We start from the raw sequence: 24,052 nt of genomic DNA on the forward strand, positions 1-24,052 counted from the left end.
CTGCACCTCCTCCATCTATTATTTTAGTCACCCAATCAAAAAAATCAATAAGATTAGATTGACATGATCTCCCTGAAGTAAACCCATGCTCTTTTTCATCTTTCAATCCATGGGATTTTAGATGTTCCACAATCCTCTCCTTAAGTATGGTTTCCATTAATTTCCCCACTATTGATGTCAGGCTTACTGGCCTATAGTTGCCCGATTCCTCCCTACTACCTTTCTTGTGAATGGGCACAACATTTGCTCATTTCCAATCTTCTGGGACGACTCCTGTTGCCAGTGATTGGTTAAATAAATCTGTTAATGGTTTTGCTAGTTCACCGCTGAGCTCTTTTAATAGCTTTGGGTGTATCCCATCAGGCCAATGTGACTTATTTGTATTGATTTTAGACAGCTGACTTAGAACCTCTTCCTCTGTAAAGACACATGCATCAAAAGATTCATTAGTCTTCTTTCCTAACTGAGGTCCATTTCCTTCATTTTCCTTTGTAAAGACTGAACAGAAGTATTCATTGAGGCATTCAGCTAGTTCTTTATCTTCTTCCATATACCTTCCTTCTTTTGTTTTTAATTTTGTAATTCCTTGTTTTAGTTTCCTTTTTTCATTTATGTATCTGAATAATGCCTTATCGCCTTTTTTCCCTGACTGAGCTAATTTCTCTTCTGCCTGTGCTTTAGAAGCTCTTATAACTTGTTTGTCCTCTCTCTGCCTAATCTTATAAATTTGCTTGTCATCCTCGTTTTTTTTTTTTATAATTCCTAAATGCTATCTTTTTGTTTTTAATGATTTTGGCCACTTCTGCTGAGTACCACAGTGGTCTCTTCCTTTTTTTGCTTTTACTGACAAGCCTAATGCAATTTTCTGTTGCCTTCAATAGTGCCTCTTTTAAGTAGTCCCATTTCTCCTGGACTCCAATGAAACTGTTCCAATCTGATAGGGACTCGTATACCACTAATCTAATTTTAGAAAAGTCAGTTTTTCTAAAATCTAAAACTTTTGTTTTTGTGTGGTGTGACTCAGTCACTGTACTTATAGTAAACCACACTGACTGGTGATCACTAGATCCCAAGCTTTCCCCTACAGTAATATCATATACCAAATTCCCATTTGTGAATACTAAATCTAAAATGACCTCCTTCCGGGTTGGCTCCTCAACTACTTGCTGTAGAGATAATCCCAGTAGGGAATTTAGAATATCTGTACTCCTTGAGGGGTCTAGTTTCCGGAATGGGGTCACTTTTTAGGGGTTTCCACTGTAGGGGTACCTCAGGTTGACTTCATATGCGACATAGCTCCAAAAACCAATGCTGCAGAATCTGTCCTCCAAAAGCCCTCTGGTGTTCCTTCACTTTTGAACCCTGCCATGCGCTCAAGAATCCGTTTTTGAGCACATGTGGGGTGTTGCCATATAAAGGGGGAAATGGGTAACAAAATGTGGGGTGCCATTTGTCCTGTTAGCCCTTGTGAAAGTGAAAAATGTGGGAGTAAAGCAACTTTTTCTGGAAATTTTTTTTAATTTTCATAGCCAAATATTTCCTAATTCTGTGAAACACCTGATGGGTCAAAGTACTCACTACACACCTTGAAATACTCCTTGAGGGGTCTAGTTTCCGTAATGGGGTTTACACTGTAGGGGTACCTCAAGTTGTTTTCAAATACAAAATGGCGCCTAAAAAACATTCTAGCAAAATCTGCCTCCAAAATCCATATGGCGCTGCTTTCCTTCTGACCACTGGCACATGCCCATAGAGCAGTTTACCGCCACATATGTGGTATTTCTGTAAACTGCTGAATCAGTGTAATGCATATTGAGGTTTATTTTGCTGTTAACCCTTGCTGTGTTGCAAGAAAAAATTGATTAACATAAAAAATATACCAAAAAAGTGAAATTTTGAAATTTAACCTCCATTTTCATTTAATTCTTGTGGAACACATCAAGGGTTAACATAAATTTTAAATAATTAGAGGGGTGTAGTTTCTAAAATGGGGACAATTATGGGGGGTTTCCATTACATAAGCCCCTCAAAATCACTTTATAACTAAATTGGTGCTTAAAAAAATGGTTTTGGAAATTTTGGTGAAAAGTTAAAAAATTGCTTCTAAAATTTTAAGTCTTCTAACGTCCCAAACAAATAAAAAGACATTTACAAAATGATGCCAACATAAAGTAGACATATGGGGAATGTTGATTGGTAACTATTTTATGAGGTATTACTATCTGTCTTAAAAGTAGAGAAATTGAAATTTAGAACATTGTAAATTTTTCCCAATTTTTGGTAAATTTGGGATTTTTTCATAAATAAAGGTGTAATATATTGACTCAAATTTATGACTGTCATGAAGTACCATGTGTCACGAGAAAACAATCTCAGAACGGCTTGGATAAGTAAATGCGTTCTAAAGTTTTTAGCACAAAGTGACGCATGCCAGATTTGCAAAAATCGGCCTGGGATTTAAGGTGAAAGTGGCTCTGTACTGAAAGGGTTAAAGGGAATCTTTTGTCAAGTTTAAACTGCCCTATTTAAAGCAGCATATAGTAGCACATAGACACCGATTCCTGCGTTTGGTCACCAATTTGATATAGGTTCCATAAAAATCACTCTTTACTAGCTGCAGCCAAGCCCAGCGTAGGAGTCCTGTCCATGCTGTGCTAGTGCCTGGTGTCCTCAATATCACTTCACCTGCCAGCCAGTGACTGACCGCTCTATCCTATGCTGAGTGTAAGCAGTTAGGTGTCAGCAGTGGGGGGGCGTGGAGAGCCCCAGGATAGGAGGACTCAGAAACACAGAAACATCCAGTAAGTGACCACATGCTGGTGTCTGTCCCTAACTTATGCTTCTCTTAGATTGGGCAGAAGAAATCTGGTGACAGATTACCGGTAACCGGAAAAGACCACCACTCTTGTGGACACATACAGTATCCCGTATATAAACTTTATACATGAGTCAACTAATAAATACAAATCCTATTTATTTATTGAGTGGACATGCCAGTTCGTGCCCTACCTCCGACACTTCCCTCCCCCAGTTAGTTTTATCCAAATGAACTGTATTATTTTCGTCTCCGCTCAAAAATCATGTTCTGAGCGGACACCGAACGGACCCCATTATAGTCTATAGGGGTCAAAATATGGTGCTGAAAAAATAAAACTGACTTTTTTATTATTTTATCACTATATAAACGCAAGAAAAACTACACATATAATGTATCGCCGGATTCATACTGACCTGTAGAATTAAAGTTACTGGTCATTTCTATTGCACACCGAACGCTTTAAACAAAAAACCCGTAAAACTGTGGCGGAATTCCTTTTTATTTTTTTTTGCAATTTCACCCCATTTGGAATCTTTTTCAGACTTCCCACTACATCATATGAAATATTAAATGGTGATGTTGGAAAGTACAACTTGTCCCACAAAAAAAAAAAAAAAACCCATAAGGCTATCTGAACAGAAAAAAAAAAAAATTATGGCTCTGGGAAGGCAGGGAGCGCAAAAAAAAACCCAAAAAACATCCGGGGTAGAAAGGGTTAAAGGAAACCTGTCACCATGAAAATGCCATGTAATCTGCAGGCAGCATGTCATAGAGCAGGAGAAGCTTAGCAGATTGATATATAATTTTGTGGGGAAAGATTCATTACAATTTTTATTCCATTCATTTATATCTCTGCTAATTTTGAGCTTTAAGTCCAGGAGGCGGTCCTTATCAGTGATTGACAGCTGTCAGTGTATACACAGTAATAGAGGGAAGGCTAACAGTCACTAATTGAAGTCCAGGAGGCGGTCCTTATCAGTGATTGACAGCTGTCAGTGTATACACAGTAATAGAGGGAAGGCTAACAGTCACTAATTGAAGTCCAGGAGGCGGTCCTTATCAGTGATTGACAGCTGTCAGTGTATACACAGTAATAGAGGGAAGGCTAACAGTCACTGATTGAAGTCCAGATGGCGGTCCTATCAGTGATTGACAGCTGTCAGTGTCAACACAGTCATAGAGGGAAGGCTGTCAATCACTGATAGGACCACCTCCTGGACTTCAAAGCTCAGAATGAGCAGGAATATAAATGAATGAATTACAAGTTTTACTGAGTCTTTTCCCATAAAATGATACAGTAAATCAATCTGCTCAGCTCCTCCTGCTCTATAACAAATTACACTACATTTTCATGGTGATGGTTTTTCTTTAACAGTAAAGCCATAGGAATTAATGCTTGCTGTAACCGCGGGCGTTCCCCGCGCTTTGCTACAAATAATGTGATATATCCCATCTGTAAAGAGTCGGAGCCGTGCACAGTGTTTAGCCCTGCTACAGAATACAGTTCCAGGGAACATTACACTAGAAAGCCAATGAAATTATTATTGCAGATATTATTTGTAACAACCCATACTCCTGCTGATTACAGTCCCAGCGCTATAAACTATAAGCACTTACCTCTACCAGCCAGGGTATGGAGGACATTTTTGTCATTGTTAAAAATGACAGAGCAATAACAAAAGCATTTTATTTTACGTGATTGGAAGGATATTCAGCAACAGGATAATATGAGATTCTGCCACAAACTGAGCCTGACTGCTCCCGTGAATGTAACTCTGAAAAGAGAAGAATTAGTAGTCATAAACACAGTCCTCTTGTATTTTATTCATATCTTTATAGGTTTACCCATCCTGCTAGACACTTAGGGACAGCAAACTTATTATGCCATCACATATTGACAGACTGCCCTCTATTCATCTGTTATATGGTGCAGTCACTGGTTTTAGGAGGCAGTAAAGTGAGACTGGCGACAAAGAGGTAGCGTATTACGTCCAGACGTGAGAGATTACGTCCGGTACCTCTTCTGTCCCTATCGAAAAGGCAGTACAAGCTAACTGCTAGTACATACATCGTTTGCAGTAAGCAGCACGTGCCTCATCTCACCCCAGGCTCCTTGCTACAATAACTGTGAATGCTTAAAGGGAGTCTGTCAGCAGTTTTGACCATGCTAAACTGCTGACAGCAATAGGTAGGGTTTGAGGAGTGTAGTGCAAACATACCTTTTGTGGAGCTTTTCTCATCAGTAGCAGTGTGAATATGGAGGTTTATTCTTCGAAAGTTTCCGCTTGCTGCTCTCTCCATTGAGCTGCTTCACAGCCCCTCCCCCTACGCTGAGTGACAGCTCTAGCCTCCAACCAGACAATAACTATATCTGTCACTCAGGGCAGCGGGGAGAGGTGGTGAAGCAGTTCCTGGGCAGTTAAAACTTACAATCTGTCAGAATAAAAGTACATATTCCCACTACTCCTGAGAGAAAAATAAGTTACACAAAATGTATATTTGTACTGTTCTCCCTAGCCCCTAGTTGGTGCTGGCAGCAGTTTAGTATGGTCAAAACTGCTGATGGACTCCCTTGAATAAACGCCATACAGCCTATAATATCTGACAGCACAATGATCAATTAACAAGATCAATATGGTCCTCATTTATTGTGCATGAAATCAAGCTAAATGACTGAAAATAGAATGTTTTCTGCATTAAAAAATTATTACTTTTAAAATGTACATGTTAGAAGAACATGGTAGCACAAGACAAATTAAGTTACAAGATTATACTTTTTCCTAATATGAATTCACATGAAAATAAGAATGTAATTTTAGAATTTCATTCCATTTCACTCATTTGAAAATATAAATAAATTGCAGGCAGTGAATGTGGACCCACTGTGCCAACCAACTGGTTTGACTTTGGGCTAGTACTGGGGGCATTATCCTGCCAGTCTCCTGGTCTTGGTGCTTGCTCAGTGCAGCTGGAGATACACTGATCAAGCACAGAGACCAGGAGAAACAGCGCCGTCACAGGTGACAGGTTTCAGCACTTGGAGACCAGCAGGAGAACACAGAGTAGGCACAGGCACAGGAAGACCTGGCTATACTCGGTGTCAATGAAGGGGAGGGACTGAAGGTGAAGGAGTGTACCAAATCGGCCCTTGGTATTCCTGTTAGGTCATTAGCATACAAATAAAAATGTGCTTTTTATCAGCAATGGGGCCACAGATATTCATAATAAAATGTATGGTTTTTATCAGCATGATCAACCCTACCAGGCTGTATGCTTGGTTTAATAGGGTGGATCATGCTGACAGATGAGCTTTAGGCCCCCTGCACACAAACGTGTGCTTCCCGTTGCCATATAGCAGACCGCATTTGCGGATCCGCAATACACAGGTGCCGTTCCGTGGGCATTCCGCATCACAGATGCGGACCCATTCACTTGAAAGCACTACGGACTGCTTCTGTGGGGTTTCGTCCCGTACTTCCGTTACGCAAAAAGATAGAACATGTCCGTGTGCAGGGGGCCTTAAATTGATAAACTCTGAATACATGGTATCTGACATATGTTGAATTATCATATTTAATGAAAGTTTTACAGATCATCATACTTCTTGGACCAGCATAGGCACTCTGATTGCCTGCATAAAGATGTCCCAAACCAGACATTAGGCTATGTTCACACTGTGCTTAGGGACTCAATTTAACATATACGCTGGAATAGTCTTAGAGCCCCATTGTAGTATCGCACTCTTTTGGCCTTTACCTGACTAATGGAAACATATGGACTCAGCCTATGGACCTTGCGTACATTCTAAACCAGGGATGCTCAACCTGCGGCCCTCCAGCTGTTGCAAAACTACAACTCCCAGCATTCCCTAATAGCTGTAGGCTATCCAAACATGCTGGGAATTGTAGTTTTGTAACAGCTGGAAGGCAGCAGGTTGGGCATCCCTTATACGTTTAGTATAGCAAGAACACTTTGTGAATGCAGACTTACTAAGCAGAAGTAATGAGGGAAATGGGGCAATCATGACTGCAGTAACGGCGGGTCAAGATTATGAGGAGGTCAGGACCTTGACCTCTGGTCACACCAGGTAATTAAGAACATATTTTTATACTTTTGATTTTATATATTTATTTCAGATCATTCCATTTTTTTATAACAAAATACCAATTTAGATAAAATGGAAACATATTAAAAGTATGCTAGGCAGACTAAATGTTCATGCTGTACCAAGGCAAGTAGCCATCAAAACACTGATGTATAGAATACACAACTGCGTGTCACACACTTTTAATACTTAATTGCATCCTTTTTACACATTTTTTTTTGTTTTAGCCATTTTAATCAAGTTCTTATCTAAACAATTTATCAACCAGGTTTTTTCACAGCCTTAAATTCTACCTTTGCAGCAAAAGTTAAAAGAAAAGCCCAACAAGCATTATTTAATTATCCAGAAGTATTGCACCATGAAAACAAACAGTTTATCACGCAAAAATTAAGTGCAGTCTACTGTATATTAGCAGTTTTACTTAATGCCTGCAATAGTCCCAGTCCAGATGTTCCGAATCCCACACGGCTTACTGTCTGTCGGAAAGTTGTTCTGAAGTTTACTTTGCATTCTCAGCATAACAGCTTCTCATTACCAAACCTTTTAGGTCTAAACATAACTGTTAGGCAAGAGGTTTTCAGAACATCTAAAATTTAAGGCACGTTAAAGGCTAGTTTGACAAAACAGAGCTTGATATAATTCTTCTTCCTAGCAGATTTTTACTTAAAACAGACAAGGCCATATGGTTTGCTTCTACAGGTGGCCAGCTGGAGCTGCGCTGCTCTTCGAGTCCCTTTTGTAAACACGCAACAAATGGCTGCAGTTAAGTTACTCCAGGCGAAAGAAACTGAGCTTTTCAAACATCTGCACACACTTTTTTTTAACACTTTCTGTCATTTCTGACTGAATTTTCCAAAAAGTCATACCAAAAAATGAGAAAAAGTGAAACAGAAATTCGGGTAAGATATATGTTCTTCTCCATCGCTTCTAGAACCTTCACTGTTGCCCCAGTGGTCCTCACACCTGCGTAACTCGACAGTAAAATTTTACAATACAGTACTATCCTAGTTCTTTTTAGTTTCAACTTCAATATGATGCCCTTTTCCAAGAAATATTTCCACATTTCACGACAGAGGTCGCCGTTTTATGCGGGTTTATGTAGGTTTTATCCCTAAGTAATAAGGAGCTGAAGAAGCTCCTCAGGTATTTTATGTCTATTATTTAGATGTCAAGAGAATATGTTGTAGATCAAAAAGACCCCACCATAAACATTTCTAGGCTTCATTGGGGGTTTTAAAGTATGGTATGGATATTAGATTAATACCTTAGAAATTTTGGTCGCAGTTTGAATGAATTAAATAAAAACGGGATTTTATAAAGTGTACTTTAGCATTCAGTTGCTCTCATTCAAGCTATATTGACTTTCTGAAAAAGTTAAAAGTGCCAAAGGATGCTGGCTCTTCAGGACAGAACAGCCACCAACTGCAACTGTCATATATTTGCTTTTTTCTAACTTAAAACCACCCAGTGAACAGCTTTCAGTACAGGGGGATGTGTTATCATTGATTGCTAGCACTCTCTGTGTAAGGGTATATACTGAAACTGTAACAGTCCTACAGGCTCACCTGAGTCAGAGGACCGCTTGCTGGGGGTAGGAGTGGAGCCCAGTGGCAAGGACCGCAGGCAGGTAGTAGGTGCAGGAAGTCTGGCAGGGGCGTAGTCGGTAGGCAGGCGGTGGGTCAGGGCAGGCGGCAGTAAGCGTGGTCAGACAATCCGGATGGCAACGGTGGGGGCAGTTCAGTAGGAAGGGATAAAGCAGAAGAGTAGTCGGTAGGCAATTCCTGGTCAGCAGTGGACTTCCAGCAGTAGCAAGAGCAGCAGATGAGGGGAAGCTTGATCAAGGCTCAGGAGCTCAATAATCAGCAAACTGGAGTGCAAGGGGCTGGACTTATATAGGGAAGTACCAGGTGTGGGGAATCAAGGGTAATGAGCAAGGCTTGGCAAGACTGAGGTTAACTAATAGGCTTCAGGGAGGAATGTCCAGAGAGGACGGTAGCCTAGTAAGCAGGGCTACCGCCTGGGATGTGGCTGGTCACGGGTTCGAATCCCGACAGTACTCCCCCCCCCCCTTCCAAGGTGACCTCCGGGCACCGCAGGGGCAGGCCTACCGGGGTGCCGTTAGTGGAACTCTTTTACCAGTCTGGGGGCGTGGACATTTTCTTCTCGCTCCCAGGAGTTATCCTCGGGAGGGTAACCCTCCCACCCAATTAGGTATTGTAGTCTTCCCCGGTGGATCCTGGAGTCGAGAATCTTTGCGACAACGTATTCTTCTTCACCCTGTACCCTCACGGGGGGTGGAGGGGGCGAGTGGCGGCCTGTGAAGGTGTTCTCCACGTATGGCTTGAGGAGAGAGCAATGGAAGACAGGGTGCACCCTAATGGAGTCCGGGAGGTCGAGCCGGAACGTGACCTCGTTGATTTGTGCGGTGATCCGGAACAGACCCATGTATCTTTGGGCAAATTTTTTGGAGGGGACCTTCAATCTGAGGTTCCTGGTGGACAGCCACACCTTGTCTCCCACATGGAAGCCCGGGGTGGGTTTGCGACGTCTGTCTGCTCCCTGTTTAAAGCGCGTCTGGGTAAGCTGGAGGTTGTCTATAATGTTCTTTTGTGCCTCCTGTAGGGTTGTTAGGCGTTCGGCCACTGCTGGGAGGCGACGGGTAGGTGGGGAATGAACACCGGGTGCGAGCCTGTGTTAGCAAAGAAGGGGCTGTGCTTGGTTGAGCTGTGCTCAGCATTGTTGTAGGCGAACTCGGCCGTGGGGAGATGATCAAGCCAGTCATCCTGCAGGTGGGAGCTGAAACAGCGTAGGTATTGCTCTAGGGTCTGATTAGTTCTCTCCGTCTGCCCGTTTGACTGAGGGTGGAAAGCAGAGGACAGGTTCACTTTAACCCCGAGCGCCAGGCAGAAGTTCTTCCAGAACTTTGAGGCAAATTGTACGCCTCGGTCGGAGACCACGTCGTCCGGGATCCCATGCAGCCTGAAGACCTCTCTGAGAATAAGATCAGCCGTCTGTTTGGCTGTGGGTAGGCCTTTGTAGGGGATGAAATGGGCCATCTTGGTGAGACGGTCGACCACGACCAGGATGGTGTTCATCCCTTTTGAAGGAGGAAGGTCTACCACAAAGTCCATGGAGATCGAGCCCCAGGGGCGGGAGGGAATCGGGAGGGGTTGTAACAGACCCACGGGAGAGGAACGAGGAGTCTTATTGCGGGCACAGACCGTGCACGAGGAGATGTACCTCTTGATGTCCTCCTTGTATGTTGGCCACCAGAAGGAGCGGGAGAGAAGCTCCTGGGTCTTTCTTGTGCCAAAATGGCCGGCCACCTTGGAGTCATGGTTGAGTTTGAGCACTTCGAGCGATTTCTGGTACATATAGTTGTAGGTCCTGATGAAACCAATGACCGTTCTTAAACGTAAGGCTGACATTCCCTGTGGGGTGGGAGAGGAAGGGGTCATTTTCATATCCTTCTTTGATTGTGCCCAGGAGTTCTTTAGAGTAGGTGGCCCCTACGACCCTTCTCTCGGGTAGGATGTTATTTTGGCCCTTGTTACTCTGTGAGAGCTCGGAAAACATTCTGGAGAGGGCGTCAGCCTTGCTGTTTTTTTGATCCGGGGCGATAGGTGATGAGAAAGTTGAAGCGGGAAAAGAATAGGCTCCATCTGGCCTGTCTGGCTGAGAGTCTTTTTTTTGTATTAATAATTTTTATTTTCATAAAAAACATACATGTATAAAGAACATATAACATGTAACAATACAGGTACATATATCTCATGCACAAAATGGTTTTAAGAGAATTCAGTGAAGTATAGACATTGTCATCTGAATACTACTACAGCAGTACTAGTGGGTCAGATATTGAAGAAACAGCACAGTGCGTATAAGTCGGTCGACATAGTGATCAAGAGGAGGGGGGGGGTGAAAGGGGAGATAAGAAGAATAGACAGGGGGACAAGGGGAGGTAAGGGGAGGCAATTCCATGGTAAGATATAATATATACTCATTTGGGAAACATTATGAGAAATGTCTGAATTCCTTCCATGGGTTCCAGATTTTTAGAAAAACCGATCTTGTTCTCAGTTCCCAGTGGGAGATTTCCTCCATTCTATATATTTGGTCTATCTTAGCAAACCAACTCTCGTGGCTGGGAGTATCTTGTGTAAGCCATAGTTTTGGGAGAAGTAATCTAGCTGCGCTTAACATGAGTAAGAAGAGAGAGGCTTTATATTTAGGGATTTTCTGGACTCCCAGAGAGAGAAGGGTTGTTTCCGGGGTACAGGAAATATTAGTCTGGCATATTTTGTTGATGGTCTTCAGTATCTCTTCCCACCATCCCCTGACTACACCACAAGACCACCATATGTGGAAATAAGAACCCCTCTCCGATTGACATCTCCAACAGAGATCTGAAGAGTCCCTGCTGTATAGGCAGGTTTTGTCTGGGGTTTTATACCAGCGTGATAAGATCTTATAGCTATTTTCTTGGGCTCGGGTACATCTAGAGATTTTATGTGGGGAGATCAGCATGAAGGAAATTTCAGCTTCTGATAGGGAGCGTTGTAGATCTCTCTACCATAGGCCTACTATAGCTGGCTTGGGATCAGAAACTGGGCTTTTTAGATTCCTATATATTGTGGAGATAGTCTTGGGAGGGTATAGCTTAGTATTTAAGAGTTTTTCAAACCAGGAGAGTTCAGTAAGGGACGGAGTGCTTTTGAGTAAAGAGAGAGTTTCTGCTTTCAAAAAGCTCAGTGTGATGGTGTTGCTGAGCTTAATTTTTAGGAGGTCACATAACTTTTGGTCAGGTAGCAAGGTCCCCTCTGTGTCTACCAGCGTCTCTATGGGGGAGTCAGAGGTGTGCAGGGAGGGGGGAAAGCTATCTCTAAGTTCTTTCGGAGCAAGGGAGATTATGTCTTTAATAAGTAGTAAGGGGGAGGGGAGGGACATGGAGCCTTTATTAGCAATAAACCAGTTCCAGGTTTTCAAAGTATTCCTAATCACAGTGTTAGGAATAGAGCGGAGACCAGGGAGAGGTTTTCCTGACAACAAAAGGGCCCTTAAAGGAGTGGTTAAGTATGAGTTTTACAGTGTAACCCATGTTTTGGAGGGGGGGGGGGGGATCTAATCCAATCTATAATCCTACAGAGGAGAATAGATCTCATGTATATTTCAGGGTCAGGCAACCCTATTCCTCCAGCTTTTTTTGGTTTGGAAAGGGTAGATAAAGAGATACGAGGAGCCTTGCCTTGCCAAATAAACTTACGTATTAGTTTGTTCAGGAGAGTAAAGAATGACCTGGGTAATTCTATAGGGAGAGTCTGCATTAGGTATGTAAGCCGTGGCATAATGAGGGACATTAGAAGGTTTTTTCTCCCAAACCAAGATAGAAAGGGGAAGTCAAGTGAGTCTAATTGGGCAGTAATGGAAGATAATAAGGGTTTAAAATTTAAGGCATAAAGGTCGGTTAAAAAGGGGGTAAGTTTAACACCCAAGTATGTTAATTGCTGGGTATTCCAGTTAAAGGGGGTGGAAGCTCTGAGGGAGGAGAGAGTCGCGCGGGGCAGACCCATGTGTATCACCTGGGATTTAGTGGGGTTAACTTTAAAGTTGGATATGGACCCAAATCTGCTCAAGAGCGAGAGAATTATGGGCATGGATTTCAAGGGGTTAGTAGTGATAATCAAGAGGTCGTCCGCGAAGGCAGCCAACTTAAACTCCAGTCCCCCTACATGAAGGCCCCGGATGTCTCTCTCCTGCCTCAAAGCCTGCAGAAGTGTTTCCATAATAAGGACAAAGATAAGAGGGGAAAGAGGGCATCCCTGTCTAGTCCCATTGCTAATTGGGAAGTTAGATGAGAGGATTCCATTGACCGACACGGACACCGAGGAGTGGGTATACATCGAGAAGACTGAGTTGACAAAAGAGTCTGGGAATTGAAATTTTTGCAGAGTGAGACGGATATATGACCAGTCCACCCTGTCAAAAGCCTTCTCGGCGTCCGTGCCGATCAAGATTAAGGGTGAAGATCTGTAAGAGGCGTAGAAAAGGGAATTCAGGACCTTGACAGTATTATCCTTGCCCTCTCGGCCCTTAACAAAACCAACCTGGTCCGGATGGATCAGTAAGGGAAGGTAGTTGTTCAAACGAAGGGCGAGCATTTTGGCTAAAAGCTTTAAATCTACATTAAGTAGAGAAATGGGACGATAGTTGGAACAGGAGGAGGGGTCCTTCCCGTCCTTAGGGATTATAGTGATGGTGGCCCTAGTCATGTCGGAGGATACTGGCTTACCCTCCAGAGAGGAATTGTAGATTGGGAGAAGGAAGGGGGTCAGAATGCTCTGAAAAGCGGAATAATATGGAATCGGGAGGCCATCCGGACCTGGGCATTTCCCATTGGGGGCAGATTTTATGGCTGATTCTAATTCCTGGGTCGAGAAGGGCCTAGTGAGAGACTCTTTCTGGGAGGGGGTTAGGGTTGGGAGAGTGAGGGATTCCAAAAAGTGGTTGATATGGGGTATTTTCTCCTCAGGGGAGTATTTTAGCTCCTGGGAGGGGAGATTATATAGTGACTCATAAAAGAGTTTAAATTGGTCCGCGATTTCCTCAGATTTAAACAAGGACGAGCCCTGGGGGGTTTTAATGCATTGGACAAATCGGGACTCCCTCCTCTGTTTAATCCTCCTCATCATATACTTAGAAGCTTTGTCGCCATGAGCGTAAAACTTCTGCTGGGAAGATAAGAAGTATTTAGCCGAGCGTTCATTCAGGAGATTCTTAAGTTCAGTCCTTAGAGAAAGGAGATCCGACAGGTGCAAGGCAAGGTGAGATTGTTTGTGTTTCTTCTCAATAGTGTGGATCTGAGACAGAAGGAGATTCAATTTTTTCTCTGCTTCTTTTTTGAGGAATGAGCAGAGGCTTATGAGTTTGCCCCTGATGTAGGGCTTGTGGGCATCCCATAATGTTTGGGGGGATATATCTGGGGTGTTGTTAATGGAGAAGTACTCTTCAAGGTGGGAGGCTATCTGGTTTTTATGAGAGGTATTGCTAAGTAGCGATTCATTAAATCGCCAGACTGGGGATCTAGGAGGGGAGGATAAAAGATGCAGTTCACATGAGATTGGGGCATGGTCAGATAATGTAATGTCACCGATCTTGGCTAGCTTGCATAATTGCAGTTTTTCTTTAGGTAGGAAGATATAATCAATCCTGGTGTAGGTGTCATTTGCTGCTGAGTAAAAGGAGAAGTCTAATTCGTCTGGGTGTAAACACCTCCAGACGTCTACCAGGCCCAAATTAAATATTTTTACTTGGAGGGATCTAAGGCTTTTATGAGAGATTGAGGACTTTTTTGAAGAGGAATCTAGAAGTGGATTTAGGGTAAGGTTAAAATCCCCTCCCAAGATTAAAGAGCCCTCTACATGATCTTCTATTAGGTTAAGGAGGGAGAAAAGCCACTCCACCTGACCTGAGTTTGGGGCGTAGACATTCACCAGAGTGACGGTTTGCTGCCCAATTGTGCCCTTCAGGATAAGGTATCTACCTTCTGGGTCCAAAATTTGTGAAAGGAGGGTGAAAGGAAAGTTTTTACGGAAACCTATGCTCACACCCCTCGAGGCAGCACCACTAGCTCCACAATGGAACCAAGTGGGATATTTGGCATAGGAGAGATTGGGATAGTGGCCGTGTTTAAAATGGGTCTCCTGGAGGAAAATAATAGAGCCATTAGCTTTTTTCAATAGTGAGAATATTCTACATCTCTTAGAGGGGGATCTCAGTCCCTTGACATTGTAGGAAATCAGGTGGACGTCCGACATCATCATTTATAAAGCGAGGCAAGGGAGAGACTAAAGGACGCCAACCTGATTCCCCCAATAAGGGTGCTGCCTGTCAAGGCGAGGGGCCAAGGACCAGCAAATAAAACAAAAAAGACCTGTTTGAAGAAGACAGAAGACCATGGGTATGCAGCAGCATTCTGAAATCTTGCGTCTACAAGGCAGCACCGGTCTATCCTGTGGTTAGAAAAGGAGTACCTGTCAGAAAATAAAAAATTGAGAACAAATAACAAAAAACACAACATAAGCTTGAGATCAAGCCCAAACTTGAGATTACTGTTAACGCATAACAGAGCAAAATACAGTAATTTTAACAGTGACATTGACGTCAGGGGGGGAATTAGACTGAACGTCATGTAATTATGTAGATAATACCCTTAGAGGGCCAATACTACTGGATAGCCAGATAAAAGGGGGGAGGGCAGGTAATCATTTATCTGGCAGAGAGAGTCTCTTAGGGGTAGAAGCAGGATAGTTCTTCTTGGTCTTATGCGATCTTGGGGTGCGCAAGGTCTCCCAGGACGATATCGCAGGTAGTGAGGTTAAAGGTGGGAGGCTCTGGACCATCTCCCAATTTTCTATTTCCAGAGGAGGAATTTTCAAATGGGCATAGACCTTTTCTAAGTCCCCATAGGAGGAGATGTTGACCCGTCGTCCTTCATATGCAAAAGACAGACCGAACGGAAAGGTCCATCTGTATATGGTGTTATGTTGACGGAGCCATTCCGTTAGTGGCTTCAGGGAACGGCGCTTCTTCAAGGTAGACTGTGATAGGTCTTGAAAGACTGATATATGGTTGTTTTCCCACCTCAGAGGTTCGGCTTGCCTGGCTCCGGATAAGATGGCCTCCTTGACAGGAAAGTGCAAAAATTTGCAAATGACGTCTCGGGGAGGCTCAGAGGCTTGTGGCTTGGGACGCAGGGCTCTGTGGGCTCTCTCTATAACCACTTCATGGACCGAGTCTGGGCCCAGGATTTGCAGGCAAATTTGGATGACTGTTTGTGGCACATCTACTGGGGACACAGACTCAGGGATCCCACGAAATCGCAGGTTGTTCCTCCTCCCTCTGTTTTCCTGATCCTCAACGGCTGCATATAGGGAGTTAAGGTGGTTCTGGCATATCATGAGGCTATTTGCTGCCTCCGATTGGTGACTGATGATGACCGCCTGATTTTCTTCTAGGCCCTCCACCCTTCTACCTATGTGGCGGACGTCCTCCTTAATGGAAGCTAAATCCAGGCTGATGGGGCATAGGGTGTCTAGTAAGGCTTCTTTAAGATAAGAGCGGGATATGGGGAGGCTATCGGGGTCAGGAGAATCATCTCTTACCCCATCAGATTCGTCCGCCTCTCTGGCTGCTCTGCTGTTGCCGCTCCTAGGAGTGCCGGGCGCCATCTTGGTTTCTCTATTCACAGCAGCAGCCGATGCTTTCTTGATAAATCGATCCATATCGCCAGGTTGACTGGCGGAACGAGCTTGACCTGCTTGGGCAGAAGGCTTTTGGTCACCTATCTTGACCATTCTGGCTATCAGTGAAGCGATAAATCCAGGCTTTTGGGGTATATCTGCAGGAGAGCAGCGCTTCACATGTCCGCTCTGTTTCGGCGCTAGCTCCGCCCCCCGTCTGGCTGAGAGTCTTAGCGCTGCGGATGAACTCGAGGTTCTTGTGGTCAGTTAGTACGATTATGGGGTTGGTGGCTCCCTCCAGCAGGTGTCTCCACTCGGAGAAGGCATCCTTGATCGCCAGTAGTTCTTTGTTCCCGATGTCATAGTAGTTCTCGGAGGGGGACATCTGGCGGGAGAAATATGCGCACGGGTGTAATAGCATCCTCTCCCCTGTCCGTTGTGACAAAACTGCCCCCACCGCGGAGTCTGATGCATCCACTTCGACTGTAAATTGCAGCTCGGGGTTCGGGTGGATTAGGATTGGAGCAGAAGTGAAGAGGAGTTTCAACTTGGTGAAGGCCTCCTGGGCCTTGAGTGTCCAGGAGAAGGGGACTGCCTTCTTGGTGAGTTGGGTGATTGGTGCTATGACCTTGGAGAAGTTCCGGATAAACTTCCGATAGAAGTTGGCGAAGCCAATGAATCTTTGTATCTCCTTCTCGTTTCTCGGAACGGGCCAGTTCATCACAGCTTGGACCTTCCCCGGATCCATACTTAGGCCCTCAGGGGAGATGATGTATCAGAGGAACTGAGTGGTGGTTCGCTCAAACTCGCATTTCTCTAGCTTGATATAGAGAGAGTTCTGTTGGAGTCTCTGCAGTACCCTGCGGACGTGTTCACGGTGCTGCTCGAGGTCTTCAGAGAAGATCAAGATGTCGTCCAGGTAAACGACTACAAACAGATCCAGCATGTCCCTGAGGACGTCGTTAATGAAGTGCTGGAAGGTGACAGGAGCATTGCAGAGTCCGAAAGGCATGACCAAGTACTCGAAATGACCATAACGTGTCCGGAAGGCGGTCTTCCATTCGTCCCCAGGGCGGATTCGGACGAGGTTGTAGGCCCCTCGAAGGTCGAGTTTAGTGAAGATCTTCGCTGCCCGGAGTCTCTCGAGAAGTTCTGAAATTAGTGGGAGCGGGTACCGGTTTTTTACGGTTATGTTGTTAAGCTTTCTGTAGTCTATGCAGGGAGGAGTCTTTTTTCTCTACGAAGAAAAAGGGGGCTCCCGCTGGGGAGGTAGAGGGCCGGATGAACCCCTTCCTCAGATCCTCGTCCAGGTACTCTTTCAGAGCCTTGAGTTCAGGCTCTGAGAGGGGGTAGATACTGCCAAAGGGTATTTCGGCCCCGGGCAACAGTTCTATAGGGCAGTCGTAGGGTCGGTGTGGTGGCAGCTTGTCTGCATTTTTCTTGTCGCAGACATCCTGGAACTCGCTGTATTGAGGGGGTAGAAGATCCTTGACGGATAGTTTTGAGATGGTGGTGTCTTCGGGTGGAAGGACGGGTTTGTGGGAGCAATTTAGCGAGCAGAACTCGGACGGGAATCGTATGCAGCGGGTTTCCCAGTCCACCAAGGGGTTGTGGGTGGCCAACCAAGGGATGCCCAAGATCACCGGGAACTTCGGGGAAGCGATCAGCGAGAAGTGGATCTTTTCGCGGTGATCGGGTTCTATGAGGAGTTGTAGTTCGGTGGTCTCGTGAGTGGCCGGCCCCGAGGAGAGTGGGGATCCGTCGACGGTTTCCAGGTCAACGGGGGCTGCCTTGATTGTCAGTGGAATGTTATTTTCGCGGGCGAAGGTTAGGTCCATGAAGTTGCCTCCCGCCCCGGAGTCTAACATCGCTGAACAGGGGAGTTGTCGCCCCTCAATGTCGATGAGGATGGGAACGATGAAGTGGGATCCATGAGCCGCCGTGTTGTTATTTTCCGGGGCTGCTGGCGGGGTTGGAGTCTGTGGTTGCTCCTTTAGTTCCGTAACGGCAATAGTCTTTCGGATCTTATGAGGACATTTGATGGCAAAATGACCCGGCTCCCCACAGTAGAGGCAGAGGTTTTCGGCCAGCTGTCTCTCCTTCTCAGCTGTAGATAGAGACCTACGTAAATCGTCGACCTGCATAGGTTCAGTTGCTGATTGGGGGTCGTGCTGGGCGTTGGAAGAGAAGGAGTAAGTGGGTCTGTGGTCCGAGGACCAGAGTCTTTCTTTCTTCCTCTCGGAGAGTCTTTGATCTATCCGGATGCATAACTGAATGAAGTCATCCAGATCGTCCGGGGCCTCAACTCTGGCGAGTTCGTCCTTTATTAATTCTGACAGGCCTCGCCGGAATTGGCTCCTCTGTGCCGCTGGGTTCCAGGTGGTGTCCGTGACCCAACGGCGAAACTCGGCGGTGTATTCGGCGACGGAGCGTCTCCCTTGCCGCAGACCATGTAGTCGCGCCTCAGCTGTCGCACAGCGGTTGGGGTCGTCGAAGACTTGGCTCATGGCGGTGATGAAGTTGTTTAGGTTGTCCAGGAGCTGACTGTTAGTCTCCACGTAAGGTGATGCCCATGCTAATGCTTCTTCCGTCAGGAGATTGACCATGAATAGCACCTTCTTTTTCTCGGTGGTGAAGGGGGCCGGGTACATCTGAAAATAGATGCGGCATTGGTTTAGAAACCCCCGATACTGGCGTCTGTCGCCGCCGAATCTTGATGGGAGTGGCATGCGGGTGTCTGCGGCCGCGCCGCGGACGTCCAGGTGTTGCCTCTGTAGTTCAATAATCTCCCTTTGCTGGCTTTGGACTACGCCTTGGAGCTGGGCAAATTTCTCCTGATATGTAGTACCAAATTCTTGAAGTTCGGAGACCTGCTTACGCAGAGTGGCCATTGCGGACTCCATAGTGCGGCTGATTATTCTGTAACAGTCCTACAGGCTCACCTGAGTCTGCTTGCTTGCTGGGGGTAGGAGTGGAGCCCAGTGGCAAGGACCGCAGGCAGGTAGTAGGTGCAGGAAGTCTGGCAGAGGCGTAGTCGGTAGGCAGGCGGTGGGTCAGGGCAGGCGGCAGTAAGCGTGGTCAGACAATCCGGATGGCAACGGTGGAGGCAGTTCAGTAGGAAGGGATAAAGCAGAAGAGTAGTCGGTAGGCAATTCCTGGTCAGCAGTGGACTTCCAGCAGTAGCAAGAGCAGCAGATGAGGAGAAGCTTGATCAAGGCTCAGGAGCTCAATAATGAGCAAACTGGAGTGCAAGGGGCTGGACTTATATAGGGAAGTACCAGGTGTGGGGAATCAAGGGTAAAGAGCAAGGCTTGGCAAGACTGAGATTAACTAATAGGCTTCAGGGAGGAATGTCCAGAGAGGACGGTAGCCTAGTAAGCAGGGCTACCGCCTGGGATGTGGCTGGTCACGGGTTCGAATCCCGACAGAAACACACAGATTAATGTTGCGATTGTGTTTCATGTAAATTTTGCTTGTAAATGTGTTCTCATAAAGTTGCATAGAGAAGGGGAGGTTCTAACAGGCCTCCCAGGGCTGACTCCGTCCTACACACTCAGTGCACAGTGCAGGAAGAAGAAGATCAGTGTGTCATGTCTGAGGACAAGCTGAACCTCAGCAGCCATTTTTGTGAGTTATCCAAACTCCATATTTAGTTCCATGTACCAGCCCATACAAGGGAAAAGATTACAGTATCTCCAGGCTACCCAGAGAGGGAATAAAGATATTGACGAAGGAAGGTAACTGTCATTTATCAGACTCCAGACCTCAGATCAGACCCCCATCAGACCTCAGATCAGACCCCATCAGCCCCAGAACAGACCCCCATCAGACCCCAGATCAGATGTTAAAAAAAAAAAAAAAAACTTGCTTGCTCCAGACAGCGCTATCACTCGCTCATCACTCCCTGGTCTTCTTCCGGCCCGCACTGCACTGTGACCTGATGTCGCATAGCGTCAGGTCATAGTACGCACCTATGTGAACTACGTCTGGGCACTGTACATCGTCAGGACACAGTGCAGAGGGAGGCCCGGAAGAAGACAAGGAGTACTGCGCAGCGCTTCCCTCCCCGAGCCTCCCATAATAGAAGCAACAATTAGCATTTAAACTATATGATGCACTGCCATTTTTCCCTCACTTTTTTGGGGAAAAAGTGTGTCTTATAGTTGGAAAAATACGGTATATTATCTACAGCAAAATTCTCCATTCATCTATACATGTAAAACAGCAATGTTTTGGCATGGAGGTCTTCTTCAAGCTCTTTGACGCAGCTTGGAGAAGGCGCGCTTGCTGAAATATCGCTTTTCCATGCTTCTGTGCACTTGTAACACTTCAGCTGGGCCATACTTTGGACTTTGTTGCATAATGAATTTTGAGGAGTGTGGTGGAGATAAACCCCAAGTAAGGACACCATTCCTTATGCTGGTGCACAATAATAATAATAAAATAATCTATTTGCTTCTAGAACTCTTTAATCTTCTCCTGCTGCCGCTGGGTCTGTCGCAGCTGTTTACCCTGTTCTGTGCCGATCTGACAAGGGATAGGTCAAGTGAATCACTGTCCATTGTAGTGATACCCTATCACTTTAATACAAAATGGAACATGTGAATTTTGTAAAATATAAATTGTTATAAACTAGAAAAGCAACAAGTCCATAAAAAAAAAAATCTAATTTCTGAAATGACTACGGGGCATCTAATAATTAATAGTTTCCATTTCAATGTTGTTTGAAATAAGAAGTTCTTAATTAATAAGACATCTGTAAAACATGATAAATGAATGTTGAACGTCAAATGTAATTATGAGCACATATCGAAATCTTTGCTTTCAAACTCAACACTGCACAAAGTGAAGGAGACCAATTCATGGTTTCCGTAACAGATGCCACACAGTTAATACAAGAAGACAGAGTGGGTGATTTGCTATGACCCCATATGCCAAAAACTGGCGTACAAAGTCACAAACCCACCATCTGCGACTTTTTGAATGCTACTGCGCAGGTGGCATTTCTACTCCACCTCAAGCTTGGACTGTCCCACAGGAGAACAAGTGAATCCCCCCTGGTGGGCCCTGAGCAAGGTGAGCCCCTATTTCCCACCCTCTGCACAAGTGCCACATGGCACTGATTGCACTACATATAGATAAGCAGTGTACAGCATCTCACCCAGTCTATGTTCATATTAAATATTGGATAGATTATGGGGCCCCATAATCATCTTGAGCGTGATGCTGCTGCCAGCTGCTGTGTGAGCAAGTAGTATTTCCATGTAGGTTTACAGTGGGCACCCAGAATATAATTTCACTGGTGGGCCCCCGAAACACCAGTCCGACACTGCTCCACCCTCAACACTGTCTGATAAGACAGTATGTTTAATGGTTTTTATTATTTACAAATATCCGGAGTTTCAATGGGTACAAAAGTTTCACCTTCGGTGGCCAATGTATTTATGGCCTGGTGGGAAATTAGTTTTTTGTTTTCGGACAGTAACCCATACTTGATGTCCATGAAATGGTATGGGCGCTTTATTGATGGCATGTTATGGGTATGGCAGGGTGATGCAAAAGATTTGATATTATTTGTGGAGTACTTAAACAACTGTATTCCCTCCATCAAACTCACTATGGTCAGTGATTCTTTTTCGATTGTATTTTTGTACCTTTTATTGTGGGGTGATCGAGGGAATCAAAAAGTTTGTACTTGCACGCATCGTAAAACCACTGCGGGTAATACCCTGCTCCATGCATCCTGCCATCCCCCTCATGTAGCCAAGAACATTCCCAGAGGGGAAATGTTGAGGGCTCGACGTAACTGCTCCACTTTGAATCTGTTTTTGGACGAAGCCTCTAACATTTCAGCAAGGTTGCAGATTAGGAGATATTCGATGGAAAACGTTCTCAGGGCGAGAGAACATGCGATTGTTATGGACAGAGATTCACTTGTATTCGCTCGAGCTAAGAACACGAAGCAAATAGATTGGAAAAAATCGAAGAAAAGAAAATATGATCGATCTCGTGTTCGAAATTTAAGCGATCCTGTGACTTTCGTTACGAATTATAGTACCGAGTACCCCCGTATCTGCAACATATTGCGCAAACATTTTCCGGTGATAGGTTTTGATGAAGGTTGGGGAGACATTGCAGAGGCAGGCTTTAAGTGCATAGCGAAAAAAGCGCCAACTATTGGACAAAAAGTAAGTCCTAGCTTATTTTTGGAGAACGCGATTTGTGAACCAGTGTGGCTTACTACAAAGGGGAACTTTAGATGTGGAAGCAAGAGATGTATTTGCTGCTTACACATGTCGGTTAGAAAAAATATTGCATCCACATCAAATGGCAGTACACATGAATTGCGACAATATATTAATTGCAATACAGAATATGTTGTGTATGTCATTACTTGTCAAACCTGCACGTTGCAATATGTGGGATGTACCATAAACCAGCTTAAAGTCAGAATTCGTAAACATCTTAGTGACATCCCGCATGTTTCAATGCGCAATGTCTCAGCAGCCACATCACATTTTGCGATAGTCCACAAGGGTGATACCTCTGCGTTTTTGGTGCAAGGCATCGAAAAAGTCACTACACCAGTCAGAGGGAGAGACAAAAACTTTATAGTAGAAAGACATACTGGATGTTTAATCTTGGAACATGTATACCTAAGGATTTGAATAGAAAACATGACTTAACCCTACAATATAAATAATATGATTTTTCACATGCATTGATGTTCCGTTGCACCTGATTGAATTTCTTCCCCTTTGCCAAGGTTTATTAGTCACCAGGTGCTGATTCCAGGTGATGGAAATTATTCAATCAGGTGGGCCTGTCCTGTATCTGTGTATAAAATGGAGGTTTTTAGTATATTTGTTTGTCTTAATGAAGTGCTAAGATGTTATAGCCCGAAACGCGTCACAGCAAAGTGTCCTATTTGATGTCGGATTTTATGGAAGTCTAATAAAGCATTTTTATTAAGGAGAGCTGGAATCCTTTGATTTTTCCGTAAGTATATGTACAGACTTAGGGCTCATTCAGACGGCCATATGTTTTGTTCCGCACCCGTTTTGCGGAATGGGTGTGGACACATTTATTTCAATGGGGTCGCAAAAGATGCAGACAGCACACGTGTGCCCCGCAAAAAATAGTGGACAAGAATAGGCATTTTCTATGAGAGTGGCAGCCATGTGCGGTCCGCAAATTGCGAAACACACGCGGGCCGATATCCATGTTTTGCGGATCCGCAATTTGCCAGGGAGGCTATGGAGGCTCATCCCCGTCCCTACCTGCCATTGGCTGCTCCCCCCCAACACCAGATGCTTTCATCCACGCACGGGGAGAAGCGGGACCAGGAGCGGCAACCCATGTAAGTATATTCAGTGTGGGGGGCCCGGCATATTGGGGGGATTTTTATAGGATTGGATAACCCCTTTAAAGGTGTTGTGTCACTTCAACATTTTTTGGCCTCCTTTGCTGGCTGGATTCATTTTTCCATCACATTATACACTGCTCGTTTCCATGGTTATGACCACCCTGTAACCCAGCAGCGATGGCCGTGCTTGCACACTACAGGAAAAGGCGCTGGCCTATTCACACTCCTGAGGTCCCGGTCACCAGAGAAGCCAGTCATTTTTCCTACAGTGTACAAGCACGGCCACCGCTGCTGGATTGCAGGGTGGTCATACGCCCTGGATACGAGCAGTGTATACTGTGATGGAAAAATTAATCCAGCCAGCAAAGGAGGCAACATGGACAATCACAATACATTAGTAAGTGTCTTGTATTAGCTTTCTGTACATCAGGCATGCTCAACCAGCTGTTGCACAACTACAACTCCCATCATTCCCTCACGGCCTACAGCTATCATCCTACAGAAAGGCATTGTGGGAGTTGTAG

General features: G+C 45.0%; 1 protein-coding gene across 2 annotated transcripts in view; it reads right to left on the reverse strand.

Annotated features, from left to right (window-relative positions):
• The window catches only part of TUSC3 (tumor suppressor candidate 3), a 357,616-nt gene that overhangs the window by 39,692 nt on the left and 293,872 nt on the right, over window positions 1–24,052 (reverse strand). For both annotated transcript variants that reach the window (XM_040418803.1, XM_040418804.1), the window contains exon 7: window positions 4,530–4,593. In XM_040418803.1, the coding sequence (XP_040274737.1) occupies window positions 4,530–4,593 (64 nt within the window). The remainder of the gene's footprint in view (window positions 1–4,529; window positions 4,594–24,052) is intronic.

Source organism: Bufo bufo, chromosome 2, assembly GCF_905171765.1.
Source record: "Bufo bufo chromosome 2, aBufBuf1.1, whole genome shotgun sequence".
In the NCBI taxonomy this organism is placed as follows: Eukaryota; Metazoa; Chordata; class Amphibia; order Anura; family Bufonidae; genus Bufo; species Bufo bufo.